Genomic DNA, 12225 nt, shown 5'->3' with positions numbered 1-12225 from the left:
GTGTTGTGTGCCATTACTGATTTCCTTCACCAGCTACTTTTGATGGTATTTTACCATTATTAGCTAACTGCTGCTTTTACTTGAGAGATTGATCAAATATTCAAACTCAATTCTTTTTTTTCTTTTTTCGATATCTGCATTGGAGCATTAGTATTCAATATTTGAGCATTAACGTTCAGTATCCATAATAAAGTCGGATTAGTTTAAATTTACATATTATAAGATTCATTTTTTGAAACAACACTTACTACAATTTTTTTTTTTATTTTGTCAAGACTCAAATCCAAAAGGACAGATACAATTCCACCATCCTAATATAAACCATCCTCTATGTTACCTTATTCGTTAACACTTTTAAGTACAATTAACACAATTTTTTAAAAAAGTTTTTCAGTTGTAAGGACGAAAAATCAAAAAGCACTCTTCTTCTAAGTGAAATTTAAGTTTTAAGTATTAGAACTTACTACTCCACCTTATTCTTATTTTAATAATTTAATAGTATTAATAATCATAGTTGGGGATTCAAATCTATAATTATTTAATTATTAACCAAAATCATAGCAAAAGACCCAAAAAAAAGGATTTAATTCAAAATTCCCCATCATTATTTGATGCTAAAAAAACAAAAATAAATTAAGTAAACTCTTTTTGCTTTTTCTCTTGCAAAAATGTCCCAAATTCCTCAGCAAAATTTCCAAGATTCTTCCCTTTTCTCTCTGTCTGTTAGACTATAGAGTATACACATTTATATAGTTCTTGTTTTCTCTCTGCTAATTGTTTCTCTCTCTAGCCCACCCACGAATCTTTCTCTTTCTCTCTCTACTGGTAAAAAATAGTAAATAAACACTACCCATTTCTGCTCTGTTCAGCTCATAACTGGTTGTCTCAATTTCTGCAAAAACAAATACACATAAAAAACACAGTAAAACAGGGGTAAGGGGTTAATGCACATGTTCTTCTTCTGGTGTGTGTGTTTTTGAGGTGAGCGGCAACTTCTATCGTTTTCTTTAAGGAAGCTCTCGTGAAGTTCATGTGAAAGTATGGTAAGATTGAAAAAAGAGATCTGAGAAAAGTTAAGCAAAAAAAAAAAAAAGAACACTTTTTATGATAGTAACGGGTCACTTGCTGCTCAGTCTCCCTCTTGATTCAGGTGAGTGTAGTGTTACTCCCAACTTTTGCTTTCTCTTTCCACCGTTTTTGTCATAATATACGGTGACCCTTTACTTCTAATAAGCTATTAAAAGCTTGAAACTGAAGAAAGGTAGAGTCTTTATGCTCTAATTGAGATGGGTTTTCGTTTTTGCTTTGCTTTTTTTGTTGGGTAGTAAGCAAGAGTGGCAGCTGGCTATGGGTTTGTGGAGGTTTTGGATTTTTAATGGATAATGATTTGTCGTAAGATTTTTCTTCTTTGGAGTTTTAGCCGTTACTGGACGTGAGATTTGTTTAGTGGGAATGTTTATAATGATTTTTGGGGTTATTTGATGGTTTTGGAAGGTAAATTTGGTTTGATTTGGTCATTTATTTCTTGGTTCTGGGGCGTTGATAGTGAGATAATTTAATACTGGTGAATTGGTAGACATTTTAAGTTGGACTTTTCCATAATTGGGAAGATTTGGGACTGATTTGGAGAGAATGATACATTTGTTGATGTCTAACCATAATTCAAGAATATTTCCGTTTTTGGATCAATTTATGTACTGATCATGACCAGGGCTGTTCGTGACCGGATTCTTAAGGATGCAAATGGAAACATTAGTGATCACTTACGAAATCACATACATTTGACAAATTGTATTCATTTGAAGAACCACATGCATAAGCATAGCCCCATTTTGGCTGATAGGTCCCTTATGAGGGACCTTGTTGTCCTTCAGAGGTCAAGGTCCTTAAGAGATCCTTCTGCAAGTCCACCCTCATGGCAATCTCCTTCGGTTGTCGATGCCCTTCTTAAAAGAAGTGAAAGGGATGCTGTTATGAGCAATGGTAGGCGGTCTGTAGGCATAGATCGACCTAGGGATGGTAGAGGTTTATCTGGAAACTCGCCTCCTTTAGCTGCCCGATCGCCGTCTAGAGTGGCTTCTGCAGAGATTAACAAGCATAATACTGAGCGAATGGCAGGGGCTCCAAGTGATCGAAGTAGCAAGAGTGGAGTTCGCGAACGGAGGAGAGTCAGGAGAGAAGAATCAAGCCGTAGGAATCTGGGAACTGACTTCATTGCTGAAAAGGATGAGTGTTCGGATGATGGAAATGATTTGGTCCGCAATCCTGTTTCAGAGAACTCCGAACAAAAAGGTAGAATTAGCAATGAAACAGAGAGGCAGAGGCATGATGATCGAATAAGGACCCTCTCTGAGCAATTAAATGATGTTCCAATTGACAGTGATGGGGTAGCTTCTTCTCACATTCATGCTCGTGGAAGGCATACTCATAATGAGAAAATTGCAGAGCAAATGGAGGCGACAACTCGTGGCAATGGCAGAGTAAAACGGCGTAAGTTTCGAGGGGCAAGAAGAACTCGCACTTCTGTTCCTTCAAGAGATGCTCTTGCCCACAATGAAATGTCTGTGGCCTCAAATTCATTAGGTCAAGCTTCAGCACACCAAAAATATCCTGCAGAAGATGGCTATGAAGAGTATGTCAACCAGAATGTAACAAGAGATCCAAGGAATGGGTGCGGAATTCCTTGGAACTGGTCAAGGATTCATCATAGAGGAAAATCATTTCTTGACATGGCAGGCAAGAGTTTATCTTGTGGTTTGTCTGATCCAAGGTCAAAAAGAAGTGGTGGTGGTCCAACAGGGAGGGATGCTGCTGATATGCCAATAATGTCTGAATACTCGAGCTCATCTAGTAAATCTGAAGCAGAGGCGTTGCCCTTACTATTTGATCCTTCAAATTCTCAGGGCAGTTCAGACCATCCTGCTTGGGTTCATGATTATTCGGGGGAGTTGGGTATCTATGCTGACAATTTACTAAAGCAAGAACTTGACTCGGATCTTGCTTCAGAAGCTAGATCAGGTGAGCAACGCAAATTTCGTAGGCGTGGCAATAGTAGGCACCAGAGTCTAACACAAAAGTATATGCCAAGAACATTCCGGGATTTGGTAGGACAGAATTTAGTTGCGCAAGCTCTTTCAAATGCTGCTCTTAAGAGAAAAGTTGGCTTGCTTTATGTTTTCTATGGGCCTCATGGAACAGGAAAGACCTCATGTGCCCGCATTTTTGCAAGGGCATTAAATTGCCAATCCATTGAGCATCCCAAGCCTTGTGGTTTTTGTGATTCTTGCATTGCACATGATATGGGAAGGAGTCGAAATATAAGGGAAATAGGTCCTGTGAGTAATTTTGATTTCGAGAATATGATGGATCTTCTTGATAATATGATTGTCTCCAAACTACCATCCCAGTATAGGGTTTTTATATTTGATGATTGTGACACACTGTCTCCTGATTGTTGGAGTGCTATTCTAAAGGTCATCGATAGATCCCCTAGGCGAGTTGTTTTCATCCTTGTATCCTCAAGTCTTGATGTCTTGCCTCATATAATCATATCTAGGTGCCAGAAATTCTTTTTTCCCAAGTTGAAGGATGCAGATATTATCTATACTTTGCAATGGATTGCAACTAAGGAAGATCTTGAAATCGAAAGGGATGCACTCAAGCTTATTGCATCAAGATCAGATGGATCGTTGAGAGATGCTGAAATGACTCTTGAGCAATTGAGTTTGCTTGGCCAGAGAATCTCTGTCCCTCTTGTTCAGGAGCTGGTGCGTTTTCTAGCATTTTCTCTTATCAAAACTCGAGGAAGTTCTTTTTGCTTTGCCGACCAAGATCTCATACTTTGTTGCTAATACATTTAGTAAATCTGTCTTATGATCCCACTTGAACTTTATTTGATTTGCAAATAATCATATGAAATTTCCAAATCAAGGTTAAAATGTTTTATGCGTGAATTTTGTTTTCTTTTGTTCTCCCTTTCCTCAGTGGAGATTTTACTAAACATGTTTTGATTTATCATAGTGCATCTTTTATCAAGTGGACGTTGCCCTTCTCAGCATTAGAAGGGGATTTTAGTATTTCATTTTCTTTTTGCCTAAAATATGCTTTCAGTAAGAGAGTGGCATATGATTAATATCTGTTTGATCTCATAATTGTTTATCAAAAAGCTTTAGCTAGATGATGGTGTTTTCTTGCGCACACACTTATTTGATTATTTCAGTGTGAGGAGGTTAGGTGTCTTAGACTAATCCAACTATTATCTTACACTTCAGGAAGAAGACTAGTCTTTTTGTAAGAGAATATCATGCTTTTTTTTTTTAGAGGTTTTAGCATAGGGCTACCATATCAGTTTACAATGCTGGTGAAGAAGCACTAGGCATCTTGGAAATGAACTTTAACTGGTTGTCCAACTATATGATAGAAGCTGAGGTGCATAGTTTGTGGTCAATGAAGTGGTTGAGAACCGTGAGGTGTCACGTTCAATTCCTGGCAGAGGCAAAAACATTACCTAGTGGTGGACAGAGTTACCTGGTACCTGTGCTGGTGGGAGGCAGCAGGTACCAATTAATCGAAGTGTGTGCAAGCTAGCCCAATACCATGATTATAAAAAATAAGTGCATATTTGAATGTACGTTAAGCTTTCTATAGAACAAAAATTGTCTCTAATGGACTGGTTATTACTTTTTGGATAATAATATTGAGATACTTAGAAATGACATTTAGTATATATTGTTCTTTGATGAAGAATTGGAATATCCTGTATTATAATTATTTCTTCTTGCTTTTATGGAAAATTACACCTAATCAACAGAGAGGCTAGCTTTGTTTCATCTTCTTCCTAACATTGCCTAATTACTAAATTTTTAAATTAGATATGTGATTTTTACTTTTTAATAACTTTTGTGACTTGATGGCATTACAGGTTGGACTTATTTCCGATGAGAAATTAGTGGACTTACTTGACTTGGCATTATCTGCTGACACTGTCAATACAGTGAAACATTTGAGGGATATCATGGAATCTGGTGTCGAACCCTTAGCTTTAATGTCACAACTTGCTACAGTCATAACTGATATACTTGCTGGGAGCTATGACTTCACAAAAGAAAGGCCTCGGAGGAAGTTCTTTCGACGCCAAGCAAGTAAGTGATCTATAATTTGGTTATTCCGTAATAAATGAGTTATTCATTGGGTCTCCTTGATAGATCCATATGATATTGGATAAACTACTGGGTAATAGCTCACAATCACTAGACAATACATATTTCATTTCCTTTACTAAGTCTTCCAACTAAAAGTTAAATCAACTTTGCTTGTGAAACAATTTGCAAAGAGAATCTTATATCACATCCTCCAATTAACTAATTGCCTTCTCATTCTCTTTCAATATTGTCACAGGAACTTGAACTATATATGCCATTTTAATCATATTTTTCTCCAAGTTCAACCCTTACTTTCCTCTATTCTTTGGTTGCAGTATCAAAACAAGATATGGAAAAACTGCGTCAAGCTCTGAAAACACTATCTGAAGCTGAAAAGCAGCTGAGAATGTCAAATGACAGACTTACCTGGCTTACAGCTGCATTGCTGCAACTCGCTCCAGATCAGCAGTATATGTTGCCCAATTCCTCAGCAGACACTAGTTTTATTCAAAGTCCACTAGGCTTGAATAATGCAGGGGGAACAGAAAGACCCAGGAAAAGCAATGTCGAGCATGCTGATGACATGCTACACAAAGACAGAGGGTTCCCATCAAAAAGTAGGGTAGAAAACTTTCAAGCTGGATGTTCTAGTAATATTTACTCCGACGCCAGGGTGAAAGGGGTTCGCATTGGTGGAAAAGGGCATAATGGAGCTGGAGTACTTGCTCAAAAAGCTTATAGCGTCTCTAGTGACAAAAATAGAACAAGCAGTGGCCAGGTTACAGGTAAGTTGCACCGGGATATTGAAGAAATGTGGTTAGAAGTGCTTGAAAATATTGAAATAAATGGCTTAAAAGAGTTTATGTATCGTGAAGGGAAGCTTACCTCAGTCAGCTTTGGAGCAGGTACAATTCATTTAGTCTCTTACAAACATCCTTAGCTATGTCTTATGGTCATGACTAGTGAATTGTTCTTAATTATTTTTATTGCTATGTCGTGTGGTCATGAGTAGTGAATTTTGCATACTTATATTCAGTTTTAGGCATTTCAACTGCATGTTTAATCAGCAGGTGAAAACCAGAAGAGTTTTGTCCGCCAGATCAGTTTAACACAAAATACTTTACTTTAATTTTAAGTATACCGATTAACGTTAGCTTAAAATAGATCTTGATTATTTTAAATTATTACAGGCCTGCACTCTTTTAAGGAAGGGTTATGGAATAGATTAAAGAGAAAAGCTTCCTTTCTCTTATTCAGGAATCAATTTGGGGTTGGGCTTTCTCCGAAAGGCCCGTCTGTTCAAGTTTCTTGGATGTAATCTTTTGTTTCCTTGTCAAGAGAGATCATGGACATATATTTCTAAATGTCTAGGATGTTAAACTTGCTGCTTTTTTTTTTTTTTTTGGTGAGGAAGGTGAATTGAATTCGAACCTAGTAATATAAAGAGGGCACGATTTGACAGGATTATATGGTTTGAACAGTTCATTTTGAAGCCTTGTTGCAGCAAGTAGTAGCCAGGGGAAGATGTAGAGTGTGAGTTATGGGTTCATCTGAACACCAATAGCTTTGTCTTGGAACTTTTATGTGTTAAAAATCACTAAATCAAGTATAAATAAATGGCAAACCCTGTAAATCAAATAAGATGTGATAGAACCCCAAACTCGAACAAATAAAGTTCAAATCCTGATTCGCCTCTAATAGTAGCAGGCTGCTGATTCTAAGAGTGTTTTTACTGCTTAACGCATCAGAAATATATACTTTCTTTATTCCCTTATTCTTTTGAATCTCCATCTGTACCTGTTCATCTCCCGTTACCTGCTTAATTTTACATCCGTGTTATAAATTTAATGCATTGCTAGCCTTTCTGAGTATTACTCTTGCATTTTTCAGATTAGTTTCCTTTGTAATTCCATATTCATTCTGTTGTAAGCTTCCTATTTGATTGGCATCTCATTATTTTAGTTTGGGTAACTCAAACATTATATGAACATAAAATTTCATTCCGACTTGTAGCAATACTGAGTCTTCTGGAATATGAGTTCTAGACTTGCTTATGCTTGCATATGTGCCCCATGACTTGTGAGAGAGGGTGGGAGGGACTCTATTTAAAAGATATGTTTCATGTACTGTGCATATGTGCCCTGTTGTTTCCCGCTTTTTTGTTGGAACAACTATTAAATATTTATCTGTGGGGCTTCATTTGTAGATGTGATTCGTGCTCATCTAATTTATTAATTTCATTGCAGCTCCAACTGTGCAGTTACTGTTCAGCTCACATCTAACAAAATCCAAGGTAGAGAAATTCAGGGGTCATATTTTACAAGCTTTTGAGTCTGTTCTTGGGTCCCCCGTGACAATAGAAATCAGATGTGAATCCGGGAAAGATGGCAGGGCTGGACCAATTGTGTTGTCAGCAGCACCTCATGGTGTATCTCATATCGGTACGAAACCTGGCCTTTATGGTAATGGGGTGAGAATGGCAGGTCCTGATGAAATCAACAGGGCACAAGTAAATGATAGAGAAGGTTTAGCATTTACAAAGCTCGACTCGAGAGGAATAGGTGGTAGTGAGATAGTTGAAGAGGAAGCTTCTCCAAGAGAATCGAAACACAATGAACAGATTGAGAACAATACAAGATTTGATAGGCGGAATTTAGAAAGTGATTTTCCAGGAGGGACAATGTCAATTGCCAAAAATTCATCCACCTCCATTCCTGAACGAAGAAACTTAGGGGATAGAAGCCAGAGTTTGAGCTTAGTTAAGAGCAAGGTATCTCTTGCTCACGTAATTCAGCAGGCAGAAGGATGCACGCGGCAGAGTAGCTGGTCAAAACGCAAGGCTGTTTCTATTGCTGAAAAGCTTGAACAAGAGAATTTGTATGTACCTCTTTTCCCATCCTTCTTGTATTACCACATTTTATATCAGATTGTATATGTGTCTCAGAGGTGTAACCATTTTCACATTCATTTGCTTGAAGAGACAAATAATATACCATTAAAACGTATGTCTTTAAGTTGTGTTTTGATTTTATATAGTAGTAAAGAAGAAGAAAAGATTAGAGAATGCCTTACTGATTTCTTGGTTGAGGAGATATAGAGTGGATAGATTATATTATATGAAATGTGGAATAGAAGCAGCCCCTTCATCCTTCACTTGTTGGTGGATGGACTGATACACATGTTGGCCAAATGCACTCCATCCAACTTAGAGCCCGTTTGGATTGGCTTAAAAGTCGGTCAAACCTACTTTTAAGTTTTTGACTTCTGGAAGTGTTTGGCAAATATAAAACATAACTTAAAATAAGTTACGAAGTGTTTGGCAAGGTAAAAAATTACTTAAAATAAGTCAGAAATCAAAAGTAGGTCTCCCCCTACTTTTTATTTTTCGACTTAAAAATCATTTCAGTTGGACTTTTTATTTTTGACTTAAAAGCTACTCCCTCCGTCCCATTTTATGTGGCAACATTTGACCGGGCACGGAGTTTAAGAAATAAATGAAGACTTTGAAATGTTTACCAAATTGCCCTTTAAAAAGTAGACTTTTTTTTCTCTCTCCTCATAAATGTATTGGAGTATTATTTTAAGATTAAGTGGGACCAACAAGGATAAAAGAGGAATTGTACTTTTATAAACTTGCCATATAAGGAAATGTGACATTCTTTTTGGGACTGACCAAAAAGGAAATGTTGCCACATAAAATGGGACGGAGGGAGTACTTTTTTTAAGCCAATCCAAACGGACTCTTAGTGTTGTCCTGTCGTCAGTTATCAGCTAAAAGACCCCATAGAAAATGTTACAAGCTAAGTGTAGGATAGACCTTTGAGTATAACATCAGAACATATGGAACCACTTGTTTTTTCGTGGAATAAATACTCTTATATTGCATAGTTCTTATAGTAGGTATAACTGTCTTTATTTGATATTCAGTTGTTGTTGGAAACACGAAAGTGTTCCTCTTTTAATTTGACTATTCTCAAGTAGTAATGTGATCTTTCTTCTCTGCAGGAGATTAGAAGCTAGGTCAAGGAGCTTGCTTTGTTGGAAGGCTAAAAGAGTCACCCGCCGACAGGTAAACAGATTCAAATGTCTATTTTCTTTTTCAATGCATTCAAGAGTCCTTTAGACTTTTCGAGTTGTGTGTCAACATAGTTGCTTGCATTCTGCCATTAATTGGAATTTGACATACTGCACTACAAGTGTTGCAAGTGTAAGCAAGTATGAAGACGTTTCAGTTCCTAACATGTCAATTCAAGATGCTTCCTTGCCGGCTGCCTTGTCTTACATTTAGCTATTATGATGGACCGTGAGAAAATATCTCTTACGCACCCAAAAAAAAAAACAGAAGAAGAAAGGCTAGCAAAAGAGTATAGTGGGATGTGTTGTATGCACACGTTAAAGGCAGGCCCATAATCCATCAATTTTTCTTTTAGACTGTGATGTCTGGGCTAGCTTGGGTACCTCAACTATTTCACCAGGTGCCTCTAACCACAGGTATCAAGTAACTCTAGGTAAGTGGAAAGAAATTGCCTAGTGTTTTTGCCTTCGCTCAGATTTGTACTTGAGACTTCGGGGTTCTCCTCCCATTTCATTGACCGTTAGGCCACATCCTTGAATCCAATTCCAAAGCTAGAAATAGCGAATTATCTGACCTAATCTATTGCTCCAGAGTATTCCGTCCTGTTGCAAGTAGTGCAACTTTTAGCAAAAACCTCTGCCCTCCTCCCCAAAAAGAAACCAAGAGAAGGAAATAGGTTGGACAACCGCACGTGATTCATAGTTTCGACTTGCTTAGGCAGTGATGAGATGTTTAAACTATTAAATGCAGTCAATCCAGCCAATTTTCTGTAAAAGTTGTCACGATTTCGAATATAAAAAGTCTTTAAAGAACATCAGACTATAACTATAAATAGCAATTTTCAGGTTACTGGTTTTATGAACTTTATGCCCCCACACAGTTTTGATTACTGGCACTGAGGCATGATACTGAAGGAAGGACTTATTTGTCTTGGTGGAGTAAATGGGATATAAATCCAGTTTTAATCCTATTGGTTTCACTTGTAGCTTCTTATTTCTTTTGTTTCATGATTTGGAAGAGCTTGAGGCTTTACACCAACTTGCTACAGGATAGAATACTGACTTATTATCAAATTTAGTAACCCTACTGATTTATTTGAAGCTATCAGTTAACAGAATTGTTCATCGTGCAGCTTTCGCGATTGAAATCTAGAAGTAGGAGGCCGAAGAGCTTACTGAGGTTCGTTTCTTGCGGAAAATGTCTCTCTGGTAGGTCTCCAAGGTAGCAGTGAATGTATCAGAAAGCTTAGGGGCAGATTAATTTCCAGTTTTAGTTCTACTATTTGTTCAAGTCAATCTTTGTTTAGAGGGTCAACTTTATTTTTCCAATAATAAGGTAGAAGATGAGAAATGGAAGGTGCATTATTAAAATATCTTTTTTTAGTTTAGCAATTTTCTTTTTAGATGTCTAAAGTAGTTCTCATGTACTAAGACTATTCTACATTTTTATAAATTATTGGGAATTCATTTTTCCTTTTTTGTTAGTAATTTTTGTCCATTCTTTATCCATTTAATCTCAAACTATAGTCCTTTGTTTTATTTCATGAAGTTGCACTAGCAAGACGTTCTTTGTTAATTTGCCATATTTCAAAATTTTAATCCCTTGTTTTGGATTCAAAGGACACTTTTGGAATACCATACATAATTTTAGTCCCTTTAAATTTCAAACCATGTATGATGTAACATACTTATCCTTACATATAGTCTGTCAAACAAGATAACATAAATTTTCGTTGATATATCAAGTTAATTTAGTCAAAAACGACCATTTAAGGTTTAAATTTCTACCTGTACAATATATATGTCCCAAATTATTTGTCAATTTATAAAATCAAGATAGAATTAATTTTAAAAAATCCATTTTGTGATTTCTTTAAGGGTGTGCGAGTAATAATATGAGACGGAGTGAGTATCAAATAAGAGTATCACATTTCAATCGTCCCTACCACACTATATATGTATGGGAATATTCAACTATGATTATAAAGGGTGATGGGTCATTTTTGGATTTTAAACACACACCCCCACCCCCACCCCCCGCCCCCCCAAAATTTTTTTTCAATATTTTGGATGTTTTATGGAAGACAGGTGAGATTGGAAAGTTGAATGGTTGTTCTATATATAGTTCAAGTTCAACCCATCAAATGGGTTTCAGGAATTAATCAAAGAGGCTCACATGGGATGCTTCACCTAGTCAACAACTATTTTTTGGCATAAATAATTTTAATGATTTTTCTCTTAACAAATTTATTTAATTAACACTTTGTCTCTATATCATGTGAAAAATAGCATGTCGATTTGAAACTATACTTATCAATTAAAGACTAATAAAAACTTAACAATATTTAGTAAAAAGCTTTACTCGTTGAGCTCACTAATGATAAGTACAAGTTCGAAGAGTAAAGGTGTCAGATTTACTTAAAGAACTGTCAATAGGGTATAAATGTTTAATTTGAGGATGTTTAGAAATACTAAGCATGGTTTTGAATTTAAACAATAGAGGACAAAAAAATGGATATTCAATATAATCATTACGTATACATTATATATTCATGGTATGTTTGGTACAAAGAAAATGTTATCTTAAAAAATAAGTGATTTTTTTATTTATTTGCGTTTGCTCTTCTTGTTTGATTTTTTTTTTTTCACAGAAAAGATAAGGTTAAAAGTTCCCATATAAATTAAACAAATGGCCAAGAAGGAAAGATACAATTTTAAGCATATCTCAATAATTTGCAAGTAACAAACAAAACGTCGTTTAAACATATTTTAAACCATATTATCTTCTTATAGTATAATATATAGTTATAATAAATGTCTTTCTCACATTTGATAAATCTTTTGGTTTTACTCTTATGTACATATTTGAGTCAACTCGTTAGGTGAAGAAAAGGCAATTACATAATGAGGCAAATTACCATTAACATGGATTATTATAGATGACTACAATCAAATAAGGACACGTTTAGTCAATTAGGTGTTAAAATGAATTAATTAATTAATATATATA

At 36.0% G+C, this 12225-nt stretch overlaps 1 protein-coding gene across 1 annotated transcript; it reads left to right on the top strand.

The window, feature by feature from the left end:
• The first annotated feature begins 737 nt into the window (after positions 1-737).
• LOC125849369 (protein STICHEL-like 3) lies at positions 738-10703 on the top strand. The gene is made up of 6 exons (XM_049529434.1): positions 738-3767; positions 4922-5141; positions 5477-6046; positions 7388-8018; positions 9147-9210; positions 10349-10703. The coding sequence occupies exons 1-6, from the start codon at positions 1704-1706 to the stop codon at positions 10439-10441; spliced, it is 3642 nt and encodes a 1213-aa protein (XP_049385391.1). The 5' UTR covers positions 738-1703; the 3' UTR covers positions 10442-10703.
• The last annotated feature ends 1522 nt before the right edge of the window (positions 10704-12225 follow it).

The sequence above is a fragment of the Solanum stenotomum genome, chromosome 12 (genome assembly GCF_019186545.1).
Source record: "Solanum stenotomum isolate F172 chromosome 12, ASM1918654v1, whole genome shotgun sequence".
In the NCBI taxonomy this organism is placed as follows: Eukaryota; Viridiplantae; Streptophyta; class Magnoliopsida; order Solanales; family Solanaceae; genus Solanum; species Solanum stenotomum.
The sequence above is the reverse complement of the archived record's forward strand: the minus strand, read 5'-3'. Positions and strand labels throughout refer to the sequence as shown.